The sequence below is a fragment of the Drosophila santomea genome, chromosome X (genome assembly GCF_016746245.2).
Source record: "Drosophila santomea strain STO CAGO 1482 chromosome X, Prin_Dsan_1.1, whole genome shotgun sequence".
NCBI lineage: Eukaryota > Metazoa > Arthropoda > Insecta > Diptera > Drosophilidae > Drosophila > Drosophila santomea.
The window spans coordinates 19,392,840-19,418,442 of NC_053021.2; the positions used below are offsets into that span (position 1 = coordinate 19,392,840).

Consider the following 25,603-nt stretch of genomic DNA (forward strand, 5'->3'; position numbering starts at 1 on the left):
AGTTTGCAGTTTTAGGATGGGAAAAGCTGAAGATGATGGGGAAATTGGAATTTGAATTGGAAAGCCGAATTTTGGGAGCTTGAAGTTTCCGTCCTCGTGTAACACTTTGTACTCGTTTATATGCATTTACTTTCACTTGGTGTAAAAATATTATTATCAACATCGTTTCTTATATTATTATTACCTTTTTTCTATCCAAACTCAGCGGCAAATTTTTGCGTTTAAAAAAATGTTCTCATCAGGCTTATGTTTTTATCGTTATCTATATGTATTCTGTCGCATTCTGTTCATTTCTGGGTTATATTTATATATTTATTATAATTATGCTTCCTATACAACTATACATATTTCTTCTTATTATTGTGTACAAATACAAAATCGATTTGCCAGCTAAACATAAAATACACTTAGACGTATTGGCACACATTTCGAAATGAACATTCGAAATTTTTTAATTTCGTTTCAGAGCATTCAGTAAATCGCTTAAAATGCACATACTTTTTGACTAGACAGGAATTGTAAAATAATATTAAGCGTACATTTTTAAAAGAATATCAGCTGCAGCTTAAAGTTTTTTTTTTGGAAAAAAATTATTAAAAATAATATTCTCAACTTTCCATTTATTTTCATTTGATTTTGCGAACTCTTTACTGAAAACTTATATTAAATTTTATGCAGCAAACCAATTTTATATTTTTTATTTTACACATTATCAAGTATAAGTTCTTTGGAATCTGCACAAAATTAAAGTGACTTTCAAAAAAACAACAAACTATAAATTAAACTACTGCATTTCGCTGGCGCGGTTCAGGATGTCCTCCACTTGGAGCCCACAAAGTGCACTTTTATCCGAACGTCCCTGTTCCCTAGTCCCCAATCCCGAATCCCGAATCCCAAATCCCGAATCCCGCCTCCCGAATCCCGATTAGTAGTAGGCGGGGAAGGGGTGGTAGTTCGAGGGATTGGAGGCGTGGTGGTTGGCGGATGGCAGGACGGGCGGTGGCCTAACGCCCGGATGGTAATTACTGGACGCCACCTGGTGGTAGGCACCAAAACTCCTGGCCATGTGACGATTTTGGGCCGCTGCCGCCGCCGATTCGCCCAGGAGGCGTGACTGATCCGCGGTGCCCAGCAGCCGATTGTTTTGCTCCATCAGCAGATGGGCCGTGGGATCCACCAGGAGGCGATGCTGATCGGCCGCATTCGAGGCGGCGAGTATGCGATGCTGCTCCACCGTCGACAGCAGACGATGGTGCTCCAAACTCTCGCGACTCTGGTGCTGCATCTGCGAGGAGAGGAAGGAGCGATTGTTGCCCACCGCCATGTTGGCCGTATTCGGTGTCAGATCCAGCGAGGCCATGCGCAGCATATCGTGATGCGTGGGATGATTGTAGGGCAATTGCGGTGGCGACGACACCACATAGTTGGCCGTCCGACTTAGATCCACCGATGTGGTCTGGTCGTGCTCCTGCTCGCCCAGCTGCTCGCTGAGCATGTTGTGCATGGCGGCCGCCGACTGCTGGTGCTGCTGCATCGCATGGTGCTGGCCATGTCCGTGCTCCTGCTGGTGCACCACCGAGGCGGCACCACCGGCACCACCGCCCCCACCGCCGCCCACCACCGCACCGCCGGCCTGCTGTGCCTGCTGGCTCTGCTGTTCGCGATCGGAGAGTATGTCGTAGATGTGATGGTGATAGCGACTGCTCGGCAACTGGAAGTTGTGATGGTAATTGCTGCTGGCCGCATTCGATCTGGAGCTCATGTCCAGTCCCTGGAGATCGGATAGATCGTTGGCGGCACTGGCCGCCGCTGCCGCAGCAGCTGCTGCGCTGGCTGCCGCATTGCCACCGTTGCCGGCGCCACCCTGTCGATACTCCGCCGGCGAGTCCAGGTCCTGGCTGTTGTACTTTAGGTTGCTGGCCATGCTCTCGTACTTGGAGTACATCAGGTCGATCTGCGATTGCGGGAACTTCATGCGCATGTCCTGGCCAGCGCTGCTGTCAATAAATCAAACTCAATCAATTAACTGTATTTAACAATAAAATAATATAATATAAATTATAAATACTACTGTTAATAATGAAACAAGAGGAGCAGTAGTGACTGTGTGGCATGTTCACCTGTTTTGTGGCATTATGCTGTTCTCCTCGTCGCTGGACATCTGGTTGTGCCGCGAGATGTTCTGCCGCTGGCGCTCCTGGTGCTCCTGCTCCTGGACCGCCCGCTTGTGGCGCATCATGTCGCCGTTGAAGTTGTAGCGCGGTATGCTCGGCGAGGAGGCCGGCGAGATGAGCTCGTGCTCCGGATAGGTGCTGCCCACACTGGAGGCATTCCTCCTCTGCGGCTGCAGGGCGGGCAGTGGCGATGAGGCGGACATGCTGTTCGCACCGCCTCCGCCGGCACCACCGCCTCCTCCGCCGCCACCACCACTGGAGCTGCCCGCCGGAGTGCTGTTCGAGCCGGGACCACCACCACCATTGCCCGCACCGAACATACCGCCGTAATCTCGACCCGGAGATATGGGCGGTGGCGATGGCGGTGTGCGGTGGTGCGACGAGGAGAAGCCATCTGAGTCCGGATGCTGCGGTCGCGGTGTACTGCCCGCATCCACGTCCACATCGTTCTGGTTCTGGTTACTCTGCGGATTCGTTGGCGTCGAGGCGCTGGGCGATATGTTGCAGGCACCCTGGAACATTGGCAGCGGCGGAATCTGCATGGGAAAGCTGCCCAGATTCTTCATCATCTTTAGCTCGTTCTCCAGGTTGTCCATGGCGCCACCGATGCCACCACTGCCATTCGCACCGCCCGAAGATCCACCGCTACTTCCGCCGCCGCCGCCACCACCACCACCGCCTCCTCCTCCTCCTCCCGCTCCGCCGGCACTGCCCGCTCCAAAGCGCTGCGACTCGGCATCCACGTGGGCACTCATGGGACTGTCGCTGTTTATGTGGTTGTCGGTGGGTACCTGTGGAATGGTCAACAAAAAAACAGCCAATGAAATGATCATTTAAATACTAAGTTATATGGACACTCACCTTGAGGTCGCTGCTCTCGCTGTCAATCATATTGCCAACGGAGTTGAGGGCCGCCTCCACGAGCATGCTGGCGGACGAGGAGCCACCGCCGACGCCCACGCCCACACCGCCGCCCACTCCGCCCACACGGGCATTGGCATTGTTGTAGAAGGAGCTCATGAAGGACTGCGAGTGGGCCAGGGAGTTCATCTGCATCTGGGGCTCATCGCCACCGGCGACAGTGCCGCCGGTCGCTGGACCCGTGGGCGTTTGTCCGCCGCTGCCGCCGCCACCGCTACCGCTGCCCGTACCGCCGCCGTAGTGCGACATGGCCGCTGCTGCGGCGGCGGCGGCTGCAGCATTGTTGTTCGACTCGACGACGTCCAGGAAGGAGCTGTTCTCGTCCTCCTCGCGGCTGTGGGCGCTGTGCTGGTGCTGCTGGTGCGGCTGATGCGGCTGGTGGGCATGGGCATGGGCATGGGCGTGGGCATGGGCGTGGCTGGCGCTGGCGCTGCTCATTAGGCGGGCGAGGAAGTCACGATTCTGGCCGAGCAGCTTGCTGTGCTCATCGACGGCGCTCGGCGGCACAGCGAATCCGAGATCCGCACCTGGACCAGAACCACCGGTTAGCTGACCGCAGGCACCACCACCTGGGCCACCGCTGTCGCCGGGACCACCGCCACCGCCACCGCCGCCCGCTCCCTCGCCGCCGACATCGCTGGAGTCCTGCACCTCCTGGATCCACTTCTTGCTGCCCTTGCTGACCACCAGATTCTGGCCGAGAGCGGCGTTCATGGCGGCCGCATGGCGGTAGTCCTGCTGGCCCGCCCCCTGGCCGGCGGGATGCTGGTGCGGGTGGGCGTGCGAGTGCGAGTGCGAGTGGGCGTGGTGCGGGTGGGCGTGCGCATGAACGTGCGAGTGGTGCGCTTGGTGGGCGTGTACATGCGGATGGTGTTGCACAGCCGAGCCGCCGCCACCGCCACCACCGCCGCCACCATCGTCGTCGTCCTCATCGTCGTCCTCCTCCTCGTCCATGCCCACGCCCACGCCCACACCGACGCCCATGTGGCCCATCATGTGGCCAAGCTTGGCAGGATCCTCGCCAGCTCCGGCCATTGCCGAGACCGCTGCCGCTGCCGCCACCACCTGTTGCACCTGCTGCTGGGCACTCAACCGCTGGGCGGTGGTGGTGAGGAAGGACTCCACCAGGCTCAGCTGGGCGTTCTGCTTGCGACGCACCTGCTCCAGCCGTGCATTCTCCACGTCGTCGTCGTCGGGATCGCCGTGCAGCTGCTGCTGCTGCTGCTGTTGTTGCTGCTGTTGCTGCTGCTGCTGCTGGTGTGGCAGCGCATGGGCGTGCAGCTGGTGCGGATGGTACTGCGGATGCTGTTGCTGCGGATCGTGATGCAGCTGCTGGTGCTGTTGGTGTAGGTGGTGTTGCTGCTGCTGCTGCTGATGCTGCTGGGCGTGTTGCTGCTGCAGCTGTTGGTGTTGCAGCTGCTGGGCGTGCTGCTGCTGATGCTGTTGCTGGTGCTGCGACTGCTGTTGCTGCTGTTGCTGTTGCTGCTGCTGCTGCTGGTGGAGATGGAGTTGCTGCTGGGCCGTCACGCCCGGCTCCTTCTTGCGCTTCCGCTTGCGACCGCCCGTGGAGGCGACAGCGGAAACGGAAGCGGAAAGTGAGGCCGTGGCCGATGGCACCTTGTCACCGAATATGCTGGAGATCTTGGAGCTGAGCAGCGAGAGATTGGGCTCATTGCGACACAGGTCCTTGATCGACTTGCCGCTCTTCTTGATCGCCTCGAACAGGTTGTCATCGCTGAACTCCGCATCGCTCTGCAGCGAACCGCTGAGCATGGAGCTCTGGTCCTCGAGGCTCTTGCGCCGCCGGCGCGGTGCTTGCTCTGTGAACGAGGAGGGGGAGACGACGGCCGCATTAGGGCGTGGCTGCGCCTGCGCCGATGCCGCTGACGCCGGCGTAGCCGTCGCCGTCTGCTTACCCAGAAAATCGACCTTCATGCCGCCGGAATAGGCATCGAAGGTGTAGGCCACGCTCCGCTCGATCTTGGGCATCTGCTCCTGGGTGTAGTTGTGAACCTTCTTGTAGTGGAACTGCAGGCACTGCTTGGTGGTGAACGCCGCATTGCACTCCGGTTCGGCGCATCTAAAATGATATATGTACATATATATTAGAATAGCCACAAAATCGATTAGAGAATGTTGTGAAAGTGCACCCACTTGAACGGCCTGACGCCCGAATGGGTCAGCATGTGGATCTTGAGATTGCTGCGATTCTGGAAGAGTTTCTGGCACCGCGGACAGCTCACCACCGTCGAGTTGCGGCTGTGCACCTCCTTCGAGTGGCGCTGCAGTGCCGCTCGCGATCCTAGAAGTTTTGAACATAATTTACACTGAAAATCTCGTAAAACTTCAGCCATATCTAAAATGAAATTGTATGAAGAAAATGAAATTTCGGATTGTGGTGATTTTGAAAGAACAACTTAGTGATAATCCATAACCAGAAACCAACCCAACAACGAACGAACCAACGAACGAACGAACGTACAACGAACATAAAACAAAAAAGCCGAATCACATAAGGCACAAATCACAAGACCATCGGTATTTCTGGGGGGGATCTGTTAAGGATTCTGGTTGGGATATGGTTGGCAATCATAAGATGGGGATTGGGGCATACTCTATAAAAACATGTGCCAAATGATACGAAACTCCAAACGAGGCAAATCATTCACTAAAAGCGTTTACACAATGCAGGCTACGATCTGGATCTGGTACTCAATATGCACTTTGACTGAAGGACTGATATTTTCGAAAACTAAGTGATGCGAAAATCTATATTTATCTGTATATTTATTTTATAATGAATAACTTTACCACGAACTTATTTTTAGATTTTTAGAAAATAAGATGCAGCAACAAGAAGCTGCATTGATTTTATGGATATAATTGCAATAAACATAGCAAATACGTATTCTTTCTATTTCCATTTAATATTTTATTACGATTAAAAAACAAGTTCAGTCACTTCAGTGCGCATCTAACATGTGAATGCAATGTACGATATTTCAATTACGAGTTATAGCATTTACATAACGTAATTAATACAAACCAACTAAGAAAGAATAAGTAAATAAATAGATATAAACCAATTTAGCGGATGTACAACTAAAAAGTTAGGCAACCAAAGAGATGAGCGATCGCAGATGCTTTTGGTGTTACATATATCGCGGTGTTGCTGTGGTGGTGACTTTGAGGTGTTGCATCTTTGTTAGTACATCTATATTTTACAGCTAAGCGACTTTATACGATATTAGTTCATTTGACATTATTGTGTAGCTCTATGGTTTTTGTGAGTGTGTTCGTATGAGCAATCAAGGTCACGGTTACCACTTGTTACCACATGTAAATTTCCACAAAAAAATCAATAAAATTCTAGGCCCCCTAACTATAAAACGACCTAAGCTAATATATAAAATAAAATGTAATTTTTAATTTATTGCAGAATTACTTAGCTTAAAACAAAAGATCAATAAAGATAACTTGCAATCTGCATGCTTAATTTTAACTTTTAAAGTTCCGGGGATTTAAGCGTTCATACGGACAAACGGACGGACGGACAAACTCTGTCAGATTGACTCGGCTTGTGATCCTGATCAAGAAAATATATATCAAAATATGAACAGTATATATACTTCATGTTACATACTTCTTAACAAAATGTAAATAAAACGTAAAAACCATAGACTATTTTGTGGAAACTGTGAACTTGATTCGCTGTTGTTGGTACAATCAAATACAAGTAGGTTGATTTATGCAAAAGCAGTTGGACGGCCATCGCCGGTATACATACGACATACGCTATTTATGCTATATGTGCTAAACAATCGATACGACATACTATACACTATACACGAGCTTACGACATACGATATGGCAGTCAGTTGGCCTACGATGCGGCTACGTTATATTCGGTTACGTTACGCATACGCAATGGTGTACGATCAGAGTTACGTTCTAGATAATTGGGATCTTACCGCTGTGCATGCGCTTAATGTGCGCCTTCAGTTTCTGCGGCTGGCAGAACTTGCGACCGCAAAAATCGCACACCGGTCGCGATCGATTCGGATTCGAGGCGCATCCGTAGGTGCGATGCATCTCCAGGTAGTTGAGCCGCAGGAAGAACTTGCTGCAGAATTGGCACTGGTACGCCCCCTTGCCGTCGTGCTTCTCCGCCGCATGCTTCATGATGTTATCCTTGCCCAGCACCGGCTCTCCGCACACCTTGCAATGGTACTTGCGGATGGTCAAACTCATCGACGGGTCGTGGAAGACGGAGCAGTGGGTGCGGTAGTACAGCGGGTGCTCAAACTTCAGATTGCAGCCGCCGCAATCTGTGTGGATGGGTAAGAAAAAGGTGGGTTAGTCCAAGGGGTAAACCTATTCGCTTGTATAGGAAAAGGATAATAGGGAATTTCTTGGGATATACAGGGTGTATACATGGGTATCTCTACATACTCGTCTTTTCCGTGTGCTTCTTGCGCCACATGGTGTTGCAGTCGTCGCTCCAGTAGAGCAGCTCCATTCCATTCCGCAGATCGCGGCAGCTGACAAAGTACGCCTGCCGATCGATGGACACCAGATTGACGTTGCGCTCCTCGTAGCTAGGAGCCGGTCGCACGAAACGCAGCCAATTGGAGGCGTTGGGATTGTCGCAGCACAGTAGATACGACTTGTCCGCCCCGGCCTCGCACATCTCGAAGATCCACTTCATGTCGCTGCCCTCGCGCACCTCGCCAGTCTGCACCGGCTGTCCGATGAGTGGACCCAGTTTGGTGAATGCACGCACCTCGGTGCGGGCGAAAACGCCGGTCACATTGGGCTCCACGTTGTGCAGTTCGAATTCCGCCGGTACGGAGGCCTCGGCGAAGGTGATCAGCGGCTTGGTCTCCAGCTCCGACAGCTGCGACGACTCGTCCATGTCCATGTCCATGTCCTCCATGTCCTCCATGTCGTCGTCCTCGTGCCGCTGTCGTCCGCTGGCCCGTTTCGCCTGCCGCTGCGCATCGGCCTTCAGTTTGGCCAGTGCCTCCAGATTGCGGCGCTCTATCCACTCGCCCAGATCCACCGCATCGGTCACATTGCCGCAGGCATTGCGCAGCGGGCACAGCTTGTGATCGTGGGCAATGGAGCACTCGCGGCAGGATTGATGCGACCGGAAGGCAATGTCGTGCTCGTCCTCCTCCTCGACGAAATTCTGCTCCATCTTCATTTCGCGGGCCAGCGCCTCCTCGTCCAGCTCCTCGTCATCCTCGTCGTCCTCATCGTTACCGCCCAATCCGCCACCCGGTTCGTCGTCGTGTTCGTCATAGGAATTGGGTGGCATCATGGCCGCCGCCGCCGCTTTGGCCGCCTGCGATTTCTTCGAGCCCTGCGACTTGGAGCGCACATGGAAGTTGCCCGCCTGTCCATTGCTGGCGGTGATGCCATCCACGGCATCGCCGGGCGGCAGGACTGGCAGTAGGTGGGGATGCGGCGGCTGGTCCTCGTCCTCGTCCTCCTCCTCGCTTCCATTGGCCGCTGCAGCTGCTGCTGCTGCAGCCGCTGCCGCTGCCGCCGCCGCAGCTGCTGCTTTTTTGAGGCACAGGGCATTCGGCAGGGACTCCTTGCTGTTCGCCTCCAGTTCGCTCTTGATCTTCTCGGCGATGCGGCAGTCGAGGACCTCGGGCAGGGCGGAGGAGGCGGCTGCCGCCGCTGCCGCTGCTGCGCTGGCCTTCAGTGCCGCCGTCGCCGCCTTGGCCTCCTGCTTCTTGGACTTGGCGTAGCTGTAACCGCCACCCGCTCCGCCAGATCCCGATCCCGATTTGGTCTTGCCCGCAAATCCGTTTAGCGCCTCCGAGGTGAACTGCACTCGCTTCTTGTAGCGCTTGCGTTGTGGCGGTGTGGGCGTGGCCATGGGCATGGAGGCCACCGAGGCGGAGTCGCCATTTCCGTTTCCGCTCGCGTTGCCATTTCCGCTGCCATTGCCATTGATCGAGGATTCGCCTGGGGCGGCAAAGTCCTTGGCGCTGAGATTTGGCTCCAGCTTGAAGTTGCCATCGAAGCCTTTTGTGGGCGTGTTCGCGGGGGAGGGCGGGGGCAGGCTGAAATGAAGTAGGAGGCAACGAAGAAATATTAGTGGTTTGTCTTTATATATATGGCACACTGTAAAGAAATATTAGTTAATTCGATAGTTGAATGTATGAGTGCTGATGCCTAAGCTGATCGAAAGCCATAAACTACGCTAATAAGGCAACTTGAACTTCAATATGGTTTCACATTGTATGTTAGCTAAAAGTGGACTCCTTAAAGTGGATTAGTTTTTAAAAGCGTGTGTTGGAAGGATTATAGATTTAGCTCGATAGTTGGCGGGTTCTCCGAAAGTGGGTCGTTGGAACTTATTTATTTTTGGTCTGATTCTATGGTAGAACTAGTCCTCCTCCTCTGCTCTTCTTTGCTCATCTGTCCTTCCACGTTGTTGTCGCCTTTGCGTTTAATTAATTTTGCTCACGCTTTGCTGGCTGCTTCGCGTCCCTTTGGGGGGTCAAAAGTTGGCTGGAAGTCGGAATCGGTGGAAATGCCATAAGGAAAGTCTGGACCACTGTCGGTAGGATCCAGACAGCCCAGGAATGTCATTAAAGTTGCCACTTATCTATGTAATTGCAACAAAAATGTATGCCGCAACACTTTATGCCGCTAAATTTAGATGCGACCTATATCTATACCAGGTATACATATATATATATGTATATGCTAGTCATCCATTACTAAGTTGGAATATTAGTTATTTTTGCAGCACATTTTCATGTACTTTACAGCAACTAGTAGTTGGTGGGCAATTTCGGAGGACAAATCACCCAGTCTGCAGAAATCCCATTCATTTTTTGTGCACCTGCATGGGGGCAATGCAATTACATAGACGATAGCCAGCACCCTTCGAGTTTCGCTCGCTTTGAATTCATGGGGAGGGAAATTCATCAGAGGTCGCATTGAACTCTAGTTGATGCTGCACATGCCACATGGTTTTCCAACCATACCATACCACACCGCACCACCCGCCTGCTCCTTATCACCTCCCCTGAAGTTTCTCGCCCGTTCCACGTCCACGTCTGTGTTATCGTTCATTAAATCCTCCACCTTAGAACCATAACAACAATATCGAAAACAGCGGCAACAGCAAACGATACCGTTCTATTCAGCCATCCCTGCTGCCATCGTAGCCTTCCCCTTTGGTATCCACTTACCCTGCTCCACTTTGTCGCAACCTTACCCCCCTGCCACCCCTCCCCCCTCTCAGCCAACCACCCCCATCGCGCTTCTTTGACCGCAGAGAGCGAGCAGACTCCTGGTTCCAGTTCCATCATCTGACGACGATGGGGGTTCGGCACTTGGATCCCTGCGCTGGGGCTCCTATTCTGTTGGATGCGAGTGTCTCTCTGCCATTAATGTGCTGCTCGAAGGCCCAGCGGGGGTAGCGGGGTGAGGTTATTCGTTGGACGGTGGGTGATTGCTGTGTGGGTGGTGATGGGGGGCTTGGCTCAATGGGGTTTTGGGGAGTTTTGGGATTGTGTTTCGTGTGCGGAGCTCGTTGGCGCATTAAGCACACAGTCAGCGACACAAACGAAACTCACACAGATACACACACACACACACACTTACACACACAATTACCATTACCAATACACGCGCACTCTTACAAAGACAATCGCATAACAAATTTGTGCTTTTTGGCGAAAATTCGCAGAAATTGGCGACATGGCGTATACGAAATGCGAATTGGCAAAAGGCAACGAAGGAAATAGCGATACGTTAGGGTGGGCGGATTCTTGGGGGTGGTGGGCACAAGGTTGATGGGTGGGCTGTTATCTATTCAATGCTTCTGTGTGTGTGTGTTCATGTGTGTGTGTGTGTGTTGGCGCTGTGGGAAATCGCTCTCGCACAAGGAGATGCCAAAAAGGACCCTGCTGATTAGTGGGCAAAAGTCTACGTGTGTCCTTGCCTTTGCCGATGAAAGTAGAAGCAGTTCGAGCAGTCGAACATTCCACACATTCCCTGATCTGTAGTGCTCTCTATTCCGAATCAAGGATGCCATAAGGTGGCAAAAATCATTTAAAAGTATATATATGATGTTTAACATTCGTCGATTGCTAGCAGTTTTAGTAAATTCTGATAAGACGCTGTTTAAATTATTGAATATTAAGAACTCATTGATTGCAGATTCTAGCTGTAGTTGCATTCAAGGCCTTCTTTTAGGACTTTCTCTGTTCGATTTTGGAAATACATAGACACCTTATGTTCTTGCATGTGGTGCAACGTGTTCTGCACTGATGATCGAATCGAGAGAGAGGCTCCATTGTGCCCACAAGGACTCGCTTGTGTGTGTTATCCTGCCAACGGCCTCCTTCGTCTGCCATTCGCTTCGTATGCCAGCCAATGCCAAAGGAAGAGGCCGATAAAGCGGAGGGAAAGCAGAGGGATGAGGAGGAGGAGGAGGAGCAGGAGGAGGTGAAGGAGGAGGAGGAGGAGGAGGTGGACTTGGGTGGGAGAAGCACACAACTGAGATTCAGACATTTCTGCATTGGCATTTTGCATTCGGTTGAGGAGGTGGGTGGGCGGGGAGAAGGGGTGCCCATATTCAAAGCGCCAAATGGCGCGCTCGACTGCAATGCAACAGCAGCAACAAAAAGTGTGTGGCGTGGCAAGAGCGAGCGGAAAGGGGGGTGGTGGGGCAAGGGAGGTAAATTCGCGGCGCATTCACGTTGCAAGGATACGAAGGAACCTCCCAAGCACTTGTGAGTGCGTGCAACCCACCATCCGCCTGCTTTATACACTGAACGAAAATGGATCCCAGCATTGGATTGTATTGCAATTGATAATTTACGTTAAACAATAATGGTAATAGTCTTTAAGATATGTAAGACAAAAAATAGCTTCACTAAGTTCAAGTTCAATAAAAACGATTTTCCCATTTCCATAGCAAGTCAAATATTAAACATAGCAGTTAACCTATTTTTGTTTTCATTTTGTTCTTCCAATTTGAAAGTCAGTGAAGGCGATTTGCTTAAACCAACAATGCAGGATTGTTCGTAAATGCTTTCCATTGTTTAAGTTCAATATTTTTTTTATCCGTGTAGTTGCATGTGTGTGTGTGTTTGTGTGTTTGTGTAACTGGGCGATTGGCAACATGGCATGCAAATGCTGGCAGCAACAAAAACAACACTGCCGACCATGTTGCTTGAGTTTGCGCCTGTGTGCGCCACTGAGTGTGTTGCTTTTTCCGCTTCCGCTGACATGGCGGCAGTGGCAGTGGCAGTGGCATCGCCAGTGGCAGCGGCAGCGACTGCGAGGCGAGCACAGCGGGCTACGGTTCCGACTACGGTTCCGACAACGTACGGATAGTACGGCATACGGAAAATACGGAAAATCAGAATGCGAGGAATATGAGGAATATATGGTTGAAATATATACGGCATACGGAATATACGGCAGTGGCGCCCACAGAGGCGGCTGCAACATGAAAGCTCCGTTGCATGCAACCGCATGAGTACCGCATTTGTGCCTTTGTATCACGCGGCCCAAAAGGGGTTGATGATGGAGAACCAGATGGGTGATGTGGGTGGTGCTGATGGTGCTAGGATGCATTCGGGCATGAATCGCTTTTACATGCATCGCTATTGTACCGCTCCCCACCGAGGTTCTCCGTCATCTTCGCCTCCGTCGCCTCCTTTCGTGCCACTTGAGCCACCACCCCCAAAATGTGTTTGTGTGTGTGTGTGAGGTGCCCAAAAAGCTCTCCCACTACATGTGCGTGTGTGTGTCTGTGTGTGTGTGCTCATATCTGCAAACAACTATCAACAGTGATGGCCAGCGAAGCGTTGCCATATCTCTCACTTCCAGCCGATTCCACTGCTTTGTCTCCTCCTTTCGAGAGGAGGTTAATTAACAGCACAAGATGGAAACACGAAAAAAAAGGCTCCACAAGCATCCTTGACTCCTAGCTACTCGCTGGCTATCACGAACTCTATCTTTTTGATGTTTTGATACTATACGAGTAGTACTGCACTCCCACTCAAGCTCTTTAACTCCTTAACTCGTTTGCCAATGTTCGTTACTAGCGTTTTTCTGATGGAATCTTAAAGTGACTATGGTCTTGATCATATCATGGCATCTGCTATATTCCCAAGTTATTCTCCACAGAAAGGAATATTTATCAATATTTACAATCTTTTTGGATTATAAGTGAAAGAAAGGGCTTAAAATTGATTAAAAGATTCTGCTTTTGACCAATTATGACCATGTCTAGGATATGTTCACTATGATTAACTTTTCAATAGTTGCTTGTTAGTAGCTAAACAATTTTCTTCTATATACCTGTTGCATATGCAAAGCATTATCTGCCAATAAATATTATTCAAGAAGTGGCCATTAAGATAGATTGCAAATGCAATTCAATTAATGAATACTTTCCAGGGTATTTCCAGGGTACTCACTTGTTCAGCCGATCCGTGTCGTTATCCGCCAGGTTCAAAAGGTAGGCAACGAACTCCACATCGTTCTTGAACTGCAGCCGGGTGCGCATGTGCTCCCACTTCTCGGCGTTCTTGGTGCCTATGTAGATGTTTTTACTGTAGTTCTGATGCCGGTACTTTCTCCGCTCGCTGGCCGCACTGCTGCCCCCGCTGCCACCGCTGCCCCCGCTGCCGCCGCCATGTTGCTGCTGTTGCTGTTGCTGCTGCTGTTGCTGCTGCTGATGCTGATGCTGCAGTGCCGCCGCACTGGAGGAGTTGATGCCCAGACTCAGGGAGGAACCGCCGCGGGAGTTGCCACCGCCACCGGTGGCCATCAGATCGTTGCTGCAATTGGTGCCCTGACCGCCGGCGCCCAAGCTGCCGTGCGTAGAGCTGAGCGCGTGGTTGCTGTTGTTGTTCGTGGAGAAGCTCGTGTTGCTGTTACCGCCCAGCAAACTACTGGGCGGTGGCGGCGCAATGGGCGTGGCACCGCTCCCACTGGCCATGTCCAAGGCATTGGCACTACTCTGCTGCTCCAGCTGGGCATTCAGCTTGGCTGCGGATGCGGCTGCTGCCGCTGCTGCTGCTGCTGCGGCTGCCGCTGCTGCAACGCTCATGTGCAAGCCGCTGCTCTCGGCGGCAGCCGCACTGCTTAGATGGGCGGAGGAGAGGGTGGCGCGGCTGTCCAGATGACTGCTGGCCACCTCGTCGTCGTCGTCATCATCCTCGTCCTCCTCCTCACCCTCATCGTCGTAGACAGACGGCTCCTGTTGCTGCTGCGTATGCTGTTGCTGCTGCATGTTGTTGCTCGCCGGCAACACATGTCGCAGGTCCGTGGGCGTGAGATCATGCCCATTGCCCTGTTGCTGCTGGTGGTGCTGCTCCTCGTCATCCTCATCATCGTCCTCCTCGCCCTCCTCCTCGTCGTCCTCCTCGTCATCGTCCTGCGCCTGCTGCTGCGCTTGCTGCATCTGCTGCTGTTGCTGCTGCTGTGACTGCAGATGATGATCGGCGCGATCTCGTGACTTGGTGCTGCCGTTATTGTTGTTGTTGTTATTATTGTTGTTGTAGTGCTGCTGCTTGTTGCCGTTGTGCAGCGCACTAACTGCCGCTGCAACTACAGCTGCCGCTGCTGCAGCACGTTGCTGCTGCTCCGCCGCCAGTTGTTGCTGCTGCTGTTGTTGTTGTTGTTGTTGTTGTTGCTGCGACACATCCTGCTCCTCCTCCTCCTCTTCGTCCTCCTCCTCGTCGTCCTCCTCTTCGTCCATGCTGCTCTGCGAGCTGCTGCTGCTGTGGCCATAGTTGTTGCTGTTGTTGTTGTTGATGTTAGCGTTGCTGTTAACAGTGTTAGCCCCATTGTTATTGTTGTTGTTGCTGCTGCTGCTAGTGCTGTGCGGCAGCTGGCCCGCTGATCCCGCCGAATTGTTGCTGTTGTTGCTAATGCTGAGCGCTGCTGCCGCTGCTGCTGCTGCTGCTGCGGCGGCGGCCGTTGCAGCGGCGCGACTCAGGAACGGTGGGCGTGGCACGAGGGGCGTGTCAGAGTTATCGGAACTATCGTTAAAATCGAAAGCACTGAAATCAGCGGCATTCGCGGCATTTGTTGCACCTGCTGCTGCTGGATTACCGCTGCTTGTTTTGGACATGCTGCTGCCGACGCTAGCGTTGCTGCTGCTGCTGCTGCTGCTGCTACTGCAGCTGCTGCTGCTGCTGCTGCGACTGCGACTGCAGCGCTTGCTTTTGTTCTTGTGATTGCTGCTGTTGTTGTTGTTGCTGCTGCTGACTTGCCGCCGCTTGGTTGTTGCTGCTGCTGGTGTTGCAGTTGCAATTGGTGTCGCTGCTGTTAGTTTTAGTGTTGCCTTTGTTGCTGTTGCTGCGCTTTGCCGAACGCTGCTCAGTTTTTGCTATTTGTTATTGTTGCTGCCGGCGCTGCTGCGACGCGAATGCTTGTTGTTGTTGGTGCTGCTACTGTTGCTGCCGGGGCGGTCTGCCTCCGATTCCGCTTCAGATGGCGCCTTGCTCTGCCTCTGCTGCTGCTGCTGCTGCTGCTGTTGTTGTTGCTTCTGCTTCTTCTTCATTATTCACACACACAAGTCGCGCGTGCGACCCACTACACTTTTTGTTGTTGTTGCTGCTGCTGCTGCTGTGCTTGCTGTTGTTGTTTTCGTTGTCGTTGTTGTTGCATTGCTTTTCTACAGCTTTTCGCTTTTTCAGTTGTATTCTGCAGGTTTCGCTATTTTGTTATTTTTCGAGAAATACGAGAAATACGAGAAATATACAGCATACGTTTGGGTCAAAAAGGAAAAACTGAATATCTGCTGACGGAGCTGTCGCTGTACACGTCGACGCAGACGCCGACGCCGACTGCGACAGCGACGGAGGGGCAAACGCGAAATATGTAGCAGTAAAAAAAAAATACCGTTCGCCGAAAGCCACTCGCTGAAGCTCCAGTCCTTTCGCCGGGTGGCAACGCTGCCACAGGGATTTTTTCTTATTTTTAATATTTTTCTTCTTTTTTTTAGTATGCTACTAGCACTGTTGTATTATTTTCTGCTGGGAATGTTTACTTTTGCGGCTTATGTTCGCCAGTAAGGCAAAATTTCCCTATTACGAGTTATAGAATGTTTAGTTAGTAAAAGATCGTTGGATCTATCACTTGAACTTGTCATTTAGAATCTGGTTTCTCTTTTTATGGCGTATTCTTGGCTTGCGATTGGGTTTTCGTGGCCAAGAGAGCTGCTTGTTATGAAGACTGCTGCTCCAAGCTCACACACACAGACACGCACACACAGAACGTAAGCTTGCGAATATTTCGGAATTCGATTTCACTTGCGGAAAAAAAAACAACACAAAAACAGAATATAATACGCTAAACAGTTTTTCTCCGATTTTGAGCAGTGACTTTTATGCTACTTGGATATTTTGTTGTTATTGTTGTGTTCCCTGTTTCGATAATTTCTTTACTATTTCTTTTTTTTTGGAGGACGAGGGTGTGCGTGTACGTGTATTGGTGTGACACCCAACGAAAGGGCCAAAGCGAGAGGGGGGTGGGGAGAGAGAGAGAGAACGAAAGAGAGAGAGCACGCGAGGCGGTGGCGGTTTTCGCCTTGTGCCGATACACGGCGATTAGAGAGTGGTAAAGGGGGGGTGGGGCGGTAGGTTGGTGGGTGGTTTGGGTGGTGGGGGGTCGGCTGTGCTAGACGCCTCGCCTTCTTCTGCTCCTTGGGCCTGCCTGCTGGTAGCCTTTCTTACACAGAGTTTTTCACGGCTTTTCACTCAAAAATAACTTGGCAAAAAAAAAACGTAGCACACTTTTTCGCGATCCCCGGAACTTGTTTAATTATTTCACTGCTGCTGCTGATGTTGGCAATCCTTATTCATTTTTTGCTTTCTTTTTTTCCCCTCTGCCTGTTCTTCTTGGGTTTGTGTCGTCCGCCGTTCGTGATTAGCAATTTCTCTGCGAGCGCTCATATGCCGTTACTCGCTGGTCGCGACGGAATGAAGGACTTTTTATTTATGTGTATGTCCTCGCCGCAGTCGCAACGGAAGGCAGCGACGCCGACAGCGACGGCGGCGCCGGCAGCGCCACTTCCTCCTCGGCTCTCCGTTGCGAAAAAGTCCTGCGAAGCCGCTAAAGCCCCCCCAAACCCCAAAAAGCACACACACACACTTTCACACAATCGAGCGCCTGGCTTACTGAGAGCCTTTCTCCCTCTTTCTCACTCACGCGCTCTCTCGCTCCTTCTCCCTCTGTCTCTCTCAGTCGCTCCCCTCTCTTTCTCTCTTTCTCTCTCGCGCGCGCAGTGTCGAAAAAGCTCCTCGCTAAAATCGCGACGTCGACGTCGTGTCCTGTCGCTGTTTTTGATGTCGCGATTCCTTCTCGGTGTGCGTGTGTGCGTGTGTGGGGGTGTTCCTGCCAGTCCGTGTTTGCATGTGTGCGTGCATTCGCGAATTGAGATGACGACGACAGCAACAACAACGATAACCAGAGTTCTGCTGGTTGGATATTAGTCGCGAATGCACTACTAGAAACAAATTTAAAAAAAAAGTATTCCACTTCGAAACTTTCGTTTTTATAAAAAACCAGTTGCAATATCGGAATCATGTTCTATATCTATTTTAGTCTATTTTTTTTTTTCTATTTTAGTATTATGTTACATATGGTATTAATATCAGTATTTTAATATTTTAAGGACCGCATTTGCCGCCAAATAATGCTATATATATTTAATTATAAAACAGCCCAATATTTAATTGCAGTGTGGCAGGATTCAAAAGCGAGTGGCAGGAGCAAAACGAATTGGCGCCACCCCCAAAAATCCATGAGAAGCCAGCCCGTGCGCGCCCGTGCCACTCCCACAGTGGTCATAAATCGAATTTTTGTTTATGTGGTGGTAAGGCTGCTGCGAAGCACTCGTCCGTCCGACCCTACCCACACACCCTCACACCCCCTGCCCCGGGCCACCCATCCGCCCACAAGCACACCCCGCTGAGTCTGCAGCCAACATCCTGTCATTCCAGCAGTCGCGAACGCCGACGCAACGTCGCTGCCAGCGCCAATGGTTTACGGTTTGTTGTGTTTCGGTGCCACCAGCAGCAGTAGCAGCAGCAGCAGCAGCAGGAGCAGCAGCAGCGGCAAGGGGTGGTGGGTGGTGCTGGGTGGCGATGGGCGGACGGATGGATGCAGCTCCTTGCGGGTGGTGGTGGTTCTGCCGACGTCGACGTCGATGCCTCGGCCAGCGTTGCTGCTTTGGCGGCCAGGCGCCTGCGTCGCTCTCGTATATTCTTGGAGCACTCTCCGTGGCTCTCTCAAGCGCTCTCTTTGCGCCTGCTCCGCTCTCATCTCGCTGCTCACCGCCTCCGCTCCCCGTCGCGCCCACGGTTCCCCGCGCTCTTTCATCGCCAATACTATTCCCCCCACCGCCCTCCTGACCAAAAAGGACACGCTCCGCCTGAGCGTATGCAGCGATTTTTTCCGTGCTGGGTTGTTGTTATTCTTCTCGCTGAGGGTTGAAATTCCTTGTGTGCCTGTCCTCCTTCTTGGTCGTGGTGTGTGTAAGTGTGAGTGTGTGTGCCTACGCGTGTGTGTGCGAATGGACAAACAAAGTGTGCGACTGTGACGTCACTTACGTCGTGAGCAGGGCTGCAGTGAAAAGATAACAGTGCCAGGGCTACACTATCAAGAGAAAGCCGTTCGTAACAATCGAATTTTTTACAAAAGTTCCCATCTTCATTTTTTAGTACATTTAGTAATTTGTATTTTTTTGATATTTTTAGCTGTAAAAATACTTGTCCAAAATACAAATTTCATAACTCGTTGAACTCGTAACCACATTTCCTGTCCAGCTATATACAAACTTGATAACTTTTATTTTTGGTAATTCTATGCTTTATCGATAGTTTATGCAAAAATCGCAGTCGAATCGCAGGCTTTTTAGTAGATGCACTGCGGCTCTATGGAGCCGGTGATGTTGCAAACGGCGGCCAGGACATTATGGTATTGTCGGCTATGCCAGGCTATGTTGTCGTGGCCCAGTTCCAGGATACGACGAAAGGCGGTTTCGAAGCCCGGAAGACTCCCGAGATCTGTTTTCATAAACATTCGTAAAGCGTTTAGATCCTCTTCAGTGGTGACCTCTTCCATAAGAACGGTGACTAGCTGTGCCAGTTCATCGGTGCTACTTCCATATCTAGAAATAAAAACACAAGGCGATGTTATTAAAAGCTAATATCATAATTGTATGGTCTTGTAGGAACTCGTACAATTTAATGATTGCCTTGATGTTGTTCATCAGGTATTTCTTGGCCAGGTTGTAGCCGAAAGGATTCTGTGCCACGGCACTAAAGATCAGCAGGACATCCTCCTTGGGCAAGTAACGGCCGACGAAGGCCAGGTTGAGCAGCTTGTCCATCGCCCAGTTTTCGCGACTGCATGCCAAGGCGCTCAGGATGATCCTTCGCTCTTCGCTCACATCTGACCGCTTGTAGAGCCTCCGCAGCAGCGTCCAATCCGCTTCCGTGCCAAACTGAATGGCAGTGCAGTAGATGGTTTCGCGTAGATCAACCGGAATGCGATTGGACTTCAGGGTGAGGGCAGCGAATTCCTTGAGAGCGAAGTCCGCGCAGGATTGCAGATCAGTTTGGCAGGACAGCTGCAGGACGATCACCATCAGTTCGGTGATGTTTTCCTTTCCAGCTGATTTAAAAAGCTCATCGAACTTGGCCTGCAGTAAGCCTCTCATGAAGCCCTGCAAATAAGGACAAATGCTACATGAATAGTTCTTCCTGAGCTTAGGCGTTCGTTGTGAGCTTTGTAACAGTAAAACGCTTAAAAGCTGAGCTTAAAAAGCTACACCTACATCACACGTTTTAGTCACCTAAAGCTTTTATTCGCAAAGCTTTTGTGTGTCGAAAAGGGCTTGCCGTGAAGCTTTCATATCCTTTCAAAGACCATAGAGAACTTACCTTGAATGTAGAGATTATGGCGGTGTTGCGCAGAGTGCGGTAGAGCCACTCCAGACACCTGCCAGCTGCCTGCCACACGATGAACTCGTCCTCGTTACGCAGGTGGCCGAGAAAGTTCAGGGCCAGATCGTAGGTGACAACCCCGGCGGCGGCCAGGTTGAGGACATCGCTGATCAGCTGCGCCCGAGTGAAGCGGTCGATGCTGCTGGCATTCGGAGCGGACAGAGCCTCTCCAATCAGCTGCCAGTTGCGCTCGTCATAGGTGACGCGACAGGGCGTGGCCAGGCGGAGATTGAAGACCACCCACTCGTCTGGTTGGGCCACCTCGCTTAGGACAAGCCGACCGGCGGTCTGTCTGGCCACGCATGTCAGCCATTCGCTGGGCAGCGTCGATACAAAGCTAAGGCGACCCGCAGACGCGAAGGTCAGTGGCACCCACCAGCAGTGTTGGCGTTTCTTCATCCGCTTGCCAGGATTGCGCAGAAAACGCTCTTGGCTCACGGTCACCTGGTTGGTATCATAGTTGCGCACCACCCGAATGAGCGGGTAACCTGGTTGCATTGTCCACGAGTCCATCAGCTGGCTCACTTTGATGTCCTGGCGCAAGCTCATTTGGCGGTCCGACTCCTCCTGCAATGTGTGCCACAGGGACGCCTGGTTGGAGGCGGATCCCTTGGGCGAGTGCTGCAGGTACAGACGCAACGCGTTTGCAAAGACCTGGGATATTGAGCGGGTGCATGAAGTTATCTATCTAACATAATAGTTATTGTAATAAATGAACCTGGGTGCCAATGAGTGAGTGCAGCATGCGGAATAGAAGGGCTGACTTGTGATACGCCTGGGTAGCCGAGGACACTAGGGCGTGGGACAGACTCACGGGCTGAGCACTGCTGCCGGAGTCGGCATCTAGAACGGCAAATGCCTGACGCAGCATGGTGAGCTCATGAAACCGCCAGGCGGGCTCCACGTTGTCCACGGCAAAGCCGGCCACATAGTCGGAGAGGCCATAGTGCAGCCAGTAGAGGGCGGTATTCTCCAGATCGGAGAGCCAGTGGTGGGCGTACTCGTGGGCCACGTGACTGGCCACCTGCTGCTTGGCCCGCGACGTCGAACGCTGCTCGCTGTAGAGGAATGCTGCCTCCGGGTAGCTCACCAATCCCAAGTGCTCGTGACTCTTGGAACGAGTATCGGTTATCTAAGGTGCAGTGCTCCAATACTCCGAACTTACCTGATAAGCCGTGTCCGGCAGAATCAGTTGGTCAATCTTCATCGCAGGATATGGCTTGCCGAAAAGGCTGACGAAGTAGACAATTATCTGCGATGTAATGCGGATGGCGTAGTCTCCCTGATCGGCGATCTTGGGTCGCAGCCAAGTGGTCACTGCAAGACCTTTTGCGATTTCCGCGGACGTTCGATTCGTGAACCGGTTGATGGAGAAGGCCAATCTCTGTACAGACATCGCTGGCGTCTGGTGGAAGGTAGTCCATATGTAGTCATCATATTCATGACTGCCAATGGAAAGTAAAGTAATTCCTATATAGTAGATGAATGCATATACAAACTCGGAGATCTTGCGCACCCGCATGTTGCTCACGGCATTGGTGCCCCTGGGATGGGCCAAATTGAGGATGAAGGGAGCGAGGAAGTTGCGATTCTCGAAGCAGGGAAATACGGTGTTGGCCAGATTGGGAGCCAGCTGCGTGACCGCTATCCACTGCGGATGGTCTTTGGAATCCATGTATCCGCCCACAAAGTAGCCACTGGCGCGCGACATTTGCCCACTGAACTGGAGCACCAGGCTGTACTCCTCGCCCAGCCACAGCATGCTATTGAACACGATGCCGAATTGGTGGAGGCGCTTAATGTGCCACACTTTGCGCACCGTCACCCGACCACCGGTGTTGCTCCGGAAGAGCATCACCTTTGGACCCACTCGCAGGCCATGGTTACTGAGCACAATGGTGCGAGTCTCACCCCATACGCGCAGCCGGATGATGACCTCTCCGCTGAAGGTTCCACTCAGCCTCAGCGGGTCCACCTCGGTCAGCAGACTGAGATTGTAGTGCAGAGGGCGTAGGTTTGGAGCAGCTGCTCCAGTTGCTCCTATCAGGTGCAAAACAATCAAGTACCAGGGCAGCTTAGGCATTATTGACGGGCTGAGGTGGAGAGATCGCCTTGATGGCCAGAATTCGACACACTTGAACGCATTGAACGGCGTGACGATTGCACTGCCGCAATACACTTGGAAAACAAATGTTAATTTCATTTAAATATTATTATATTTATTTATTATACCCGTTACCCGTTACTAGATTCGTTGAAAAGTATGTAACAGGCAGAAGGAAGCGTTTCCGACCATATAAAGTATATATATTCTTGATCAGGATCAATAGCCGAGTCGATTTGGCCATGTCCGTCTGTCCGTCCGTCTGTCCGTCCGTATGAACGTCGATCTCATCTCATCTCATCTCATGAACTACAAAAGCTAGAAAGTTTAGATTAAGCATACAGACTCCAGAGACATAGAAGCAGCGCAAGTTTGTCGATTCATGTTGCCACGCCCACTCTAACGCCCACAAACCGCCCAATACTGCCACGCCCACACTTTTAAAAAATGTTTTGATATTTTTTCATTTTTGTATTAGTCTTGTAAATTTCTATCGGTTTGCAAAAAACTTTTTGCCACGCCCACTCTTACGCCCACAAACCGCCCAAAGCTGCCACGCCCACACTTTTGGAAAATGTTTTGATATTTTTTCATTTTTGTATTGGTCTTGTAAATTTCTATCGATTTGCCAAAAAACTTTTTGCCACGCAGACTCTCACGCCCCCAAACCGCCAAAAACTGTCAGTGTTGAAAACTCTAACGCACTTCCACTAGCTGAGTAACGGGTATCAGATAGTCGGGGAACTCGACTATAGCGTTCTCACTTGTTTTAGCTGTCGATTTGGCTATGAAGAACAATCCAAGCAGCCTGTGAGATGAGTGTTTCTCGCTGACTAGGACTTGTTAAATTTTGAATAGTGATTCCAATAATCATTGCCACATACTCTCGTACAAGCGCGCTGTTTTATTACACACTTTATTTGAAGAATGTATAATTTTACCGAAGCGGTAGTGGCGTGCAATGGCTCGACAGCAGTGATTGAATGCGGGGAGGATACTTCAAGTGATGGCAGCTTCTTTGACCAGTACATAGACGTGCTGTGGACCGTTGTCTGCATCCTGGCCCTGTCGAAGCTGACACAGTTTTCGGAATGGTATTTCAACCGACGTTTATTCAAGCAAAAGAACTACAACGACATCTGCTCCATGAATCGCGAATGGGAGCAGACACTTCAGCTGCAGGAGGACGACAAGCGAAAGCTGTTCGAAGAAGTGATGATGCTCACCGAGAAGAACCTCAATCTGGAGCGAATGATAAAGGATGTGCGCGATTGCAACATTCACTTGATCACCGAGAACTTTATGCGCACTGTGCTACAGGAACAGGTGAGTATAGAAAACCAGATCTTTTCTTTAAGAGCAACAATCTCAAACGAAAAGAATGGATTAATTATAGATTTATATTTTTCAATAGGGTTTTATACTGATTTTGTGTCTTACCACATTTTTTAAACATTTCATATTTCAGAAGCAGCAGTCAGTCCAGCCGAATATATACATCACCAACAGCTACTTTCACCTTACACGTCAGGTGTTCATCAACGATTCATGTGTGGACTTTAACGTTCGCAGTGCCGGTGGCAAGGATCTCAAGTCCGTAGAAGCAAATGAAGAGGGACTGAATATCTGGATGCAGTACCTGAAGATGCGCAAGTGCTACATGGGCCCCATTGCCGATCCGAATTTAGTAGCTCCCATGAGACCCGAGCCCATTGTTATGACCACTGAGCAGTTGGCCAAGTTACAAGGTGTGATAATTGGCCTTCTTTTCAAGGTAACTGGTGTAAATTCTGATCTTATTTCGTTTCAGGCATAATATAGTTGCTTTTAGCTTTGTTGCCCTGAACAATGTATGATTAAGTTGTGTTAATCATTGGAAACAGTCATAAAATTATTAAATTAAATGGAGGTTATATTGAAGCTACCTGTTATAAAAGAGTTTTAAAAAAATTATTACACACTAATATATTTGGATATTGAATGAATCTAATTGGCAAACGCGATTAATATCGAATACTCTATTAACAACTCTGGTCACGAAAATACGGATCCTGGGCGAAGATCAGATCAGAATACAGAAAATTATCAGATGATTGGCGTCTTTGACCAATTACCGCATTAGCTAAAATATAAATAAATACATTTCAAAATTTACCGTACAACGCTTAAGAATAAACAATTTTAGCTTTATTTAAAGCATTGCCACAGAAATTTGAAAAGCTTTGGTGGCGCCACCTGTCTGCCACAAGGGAAGACTGTGTGCACCCTTGCAACCAGCTGAGCGGTAAGTTGGGGGTGGATTTCGATTGCGATGACTGCGCCTGCGCAAGGGTGCCTTTCTCGTGTCTCACTCTCTCTCTCTTTCTCGCTCTCTCTCGTGTACTGTTATTCTCTCGCCTGCGAGGTTAACACGTTTGCAAATGTCAAAGCCATGACTTCAGAGTGAGTTCCTCGGCCGTTTGAGTTTCAGTGTGTTCTCAGCCTTTGGAGCACTTCGTTAAACCGGTGCGCACACAAACACGCCAAAAACGCCAATTATACAGATATACGATAATAAACATTATTATTTAAAAGCTAAAGAAACTTGTGCGAAAATCGTGAAAATTACGCGCGTTTGCGGTAAATGTAAACGATTTATTTTCCATATATTCTTTAAAATTTTTCGTCGATAATTGGAGACTTAAATTGAATATCCCCCAAAAATTCTGCGGCCCATAAACGCGCGCGTGTTCGCCTGATTTGCCCATGTGTTCGTGCGTGTACCCTTTGTGTGTGTGTATGTGTGTGTTTGTATGTTGCTTATGTGGGTTGTTGTGCGAGTGTGTGACTGAGAGAGTGCTTATTATGTAAAGTGCTCATCTTATTGACAGTTGACAGTGGCTGGTTGCGCTGATTTCCGTGCCGATTGTCTTTGACCAACTGCCCAAAGTAGGATGGCTTCAATTTGCTAATTAATCGACTGCGAACGCACTTAAGTATGCTCCGAAGTTTAGCGCACGCACACACATGCAGAAACATATCGTGTGTTTCGATTTCGGTAGCAACATGTCTTTGGCAATCGTACTTTTTCCAAGAAAGAGAGGGAGAGAGTGAGAGAGTTTGGAAAGGGCCCTCACAATTTACAAATTTTGTATTATTTTGACTTTCCCCTTCACCCTTGTCACCTCCCAAGCGTTCTTTTGCCCTTCGAAATGTCAAAATATTGCAGACAAAAGTCTGCGCTCCGCACAACATTGCCAGTCTGAAATACGAACTTCTCCCGTTAGTCACATGTTTCCAACAAGCTGTCAAGCTGCAGAGAAAGTTGCGTGGCTTATTGAACCACATATCTGAATTTATTGCATAAAAATAGCGAGGGGTACTTTTAAATTTTGATTCTTTAATTAAATGTGTACGGT

The 25,603-nt window shown here is 50.5% G+C and overlaps 3 protein-coding genes across 6 annotated transcripts; 1 reads left to right on the forward strand and 2 right to left on the reverse strand.

Annotated features, from left to right (window-relative positions):
- Nucleotides 1–161: 161 nt before the first annotated feature.
- LOC120455116 (neurogenic protein mastermind) lies at nucleotides 162–16,536 on the reverse strand. 4 transcript variants are annotated; one of them, XM_039641008.2, is made up of 9 exons: nucleotides 15,513–16,535; nucleotides 13,559–15,410; nucleotides 7,548–9,172; nucleotides 7,067–7,423; nucleotides 5,250–5,451; nucleotides 5,012–5,175; nucleotides 3,036–4,915; nucleotides 2,121–2,965; nucleotides 162–1,994 (listed from the first exon to the last, which is right to left on the reverse strand). In XM_039641008.2, the coding sequence occupies exons 1-9, from the start codon at nucleotides 15,649–15,651 to the stop codon at nucleotides 926–928; spliced, it is 8,133 nt and encodes a 2,710-aa protein (XP_039496942.1). In that variant the 5' UTR covers nucleotides 15,652–16,535; the 3' UTR covers nucleotides 162–925. The 4 variants fall into 4 exon arrangements, with proteins under 4 accessions (XP_039496942.1, XP_039496941.1, XP_039496940.1 ...); XM_039641007.2 differs by having other exon boundaries at nucleotides 3,036–5,175; nucleotides 5,250–5,397; nucleotides 15,513–16,536; XM_039641006.2 differs by having other exon boundaries at nucleotides 3,036–5,175; nucleotides 15,513–16,536.
- Nucleotides 16,537–18,945: 2,409 nt separating this feature from the next.
- On the reverse strand, nucleotides 18,946–22,184 carry LOC120456939 (aminopeptidase N). The gene is made up of 6 exons (XM_039644078.2): nucleotides 21,601–22,184; nucleotides 21,267–21,546; nucleotides 20,820–21,212; nucleotides 20,039–20,755; nucleotides 19,337–19,821; nucleotides 18,946–19,263 (listed from the first exon to the last, which is right to left on the reverse strand). The coding sequence occupies exons 1-6, from the start codon at nucleotides 22,182–22,184 to the stop codon at nucleotides 19,008–19,010; spliced, it is 2,715 nt and encodes a 904-aa protein (XP_039500012.1). The 3' UTR covers nucleotides 18,946–19,007.
- An 832-nt stretch (nucleotides 22,185–23,016) lies between these two features.
- Nucleotides 23,017–24,129, forward strand: LOC120455918. Its single transcript, XM_039642427.2, has 3 exons — nucleotides 23,017–23,531; nucleotides 23,674–23,953; nucleotides 24,016–24,129. Exons 1-3 carry the CDS (start codon nucleotides 23,133–23,135, stop codon nucleotides 24,024–24,026), a joined length of 690 nt encoding a protein of 229 aa, XP_039498361.1. The 5' UTR covers nucleotides 23,017–23,132; the 3' UTR covers nucleotides 24,027–24,129.
- Nucleotides 24,130–25,603: the final 1,474 nt, after the last annotated feature.

What these genes read in the sequence shown, in the direction of transcription:
- LOC120455116 (XM_039641006.2), bottom strand. Translation starts at nt 15,651, where the DNA reads ATGAAGAAGAAGCAGAAGCAACAACAACAGCAGCAGCAGCAGCAGCAG. An exon ending in CATTAAGCGCATGCACAGCG is followed by an intron (nt 5,452 to 7,066) that starts GTAAGATCCCAA and finishes ATTTCATTTTAG; the next exon opens with ATATGGCTGAAGTTTTACGA. An exon ending in TCGGGCGTCAGGCCGTTCAA is followed by an intron (nt 5,176 to 5,249) that starts GTGGGTGCACTT and finishes ATATCATTTTAG; the next exon opens with ATGCGCCGAACCGGAGTGCA.
- LOC120456939 (XM_039644078.2), bottom strand. Translation starts at nt 22,184, where the DNA reads ATGCCTAAGCTGCCCTGGTACTTGATTGTTTTGCACCTGATAGGAGCA. An exon ending in ACTCACTCATTGGCACCCAG is followed by an intron (nt 20,756 to 20,819) that starts GTTCATTTATTA and finishes TCAATATCCCAG; the next exon opens with GTCTTTGCAAACGCGTTGCG. An exon ending in ATCAAGGCAATCATTAAATT is followed by an intron (nt 19,264 to 19,336) that starts GTACGAGTTCCT and finishes TTTTATTTCTAG; the next exon opens with ATATGGAAGTAGCACCGATG.
- LOC120455918 (XM_039642427.2), top strand. Translation starts at nt 23,133, where the DNA reads ATGTATAATTTTACCGAAGCGGTAGTGGCGTGCAATGGCTCGACAGCA. An exon ending in GCACTGTGCTACAGGAACAG is followed by an intron (nt 23,532 to 23,673) that starts GTGAGTATAGAA and finishes TTCATATTTCAG; the next exon opens with AAGCAGCAGTCAGTCCAGCC.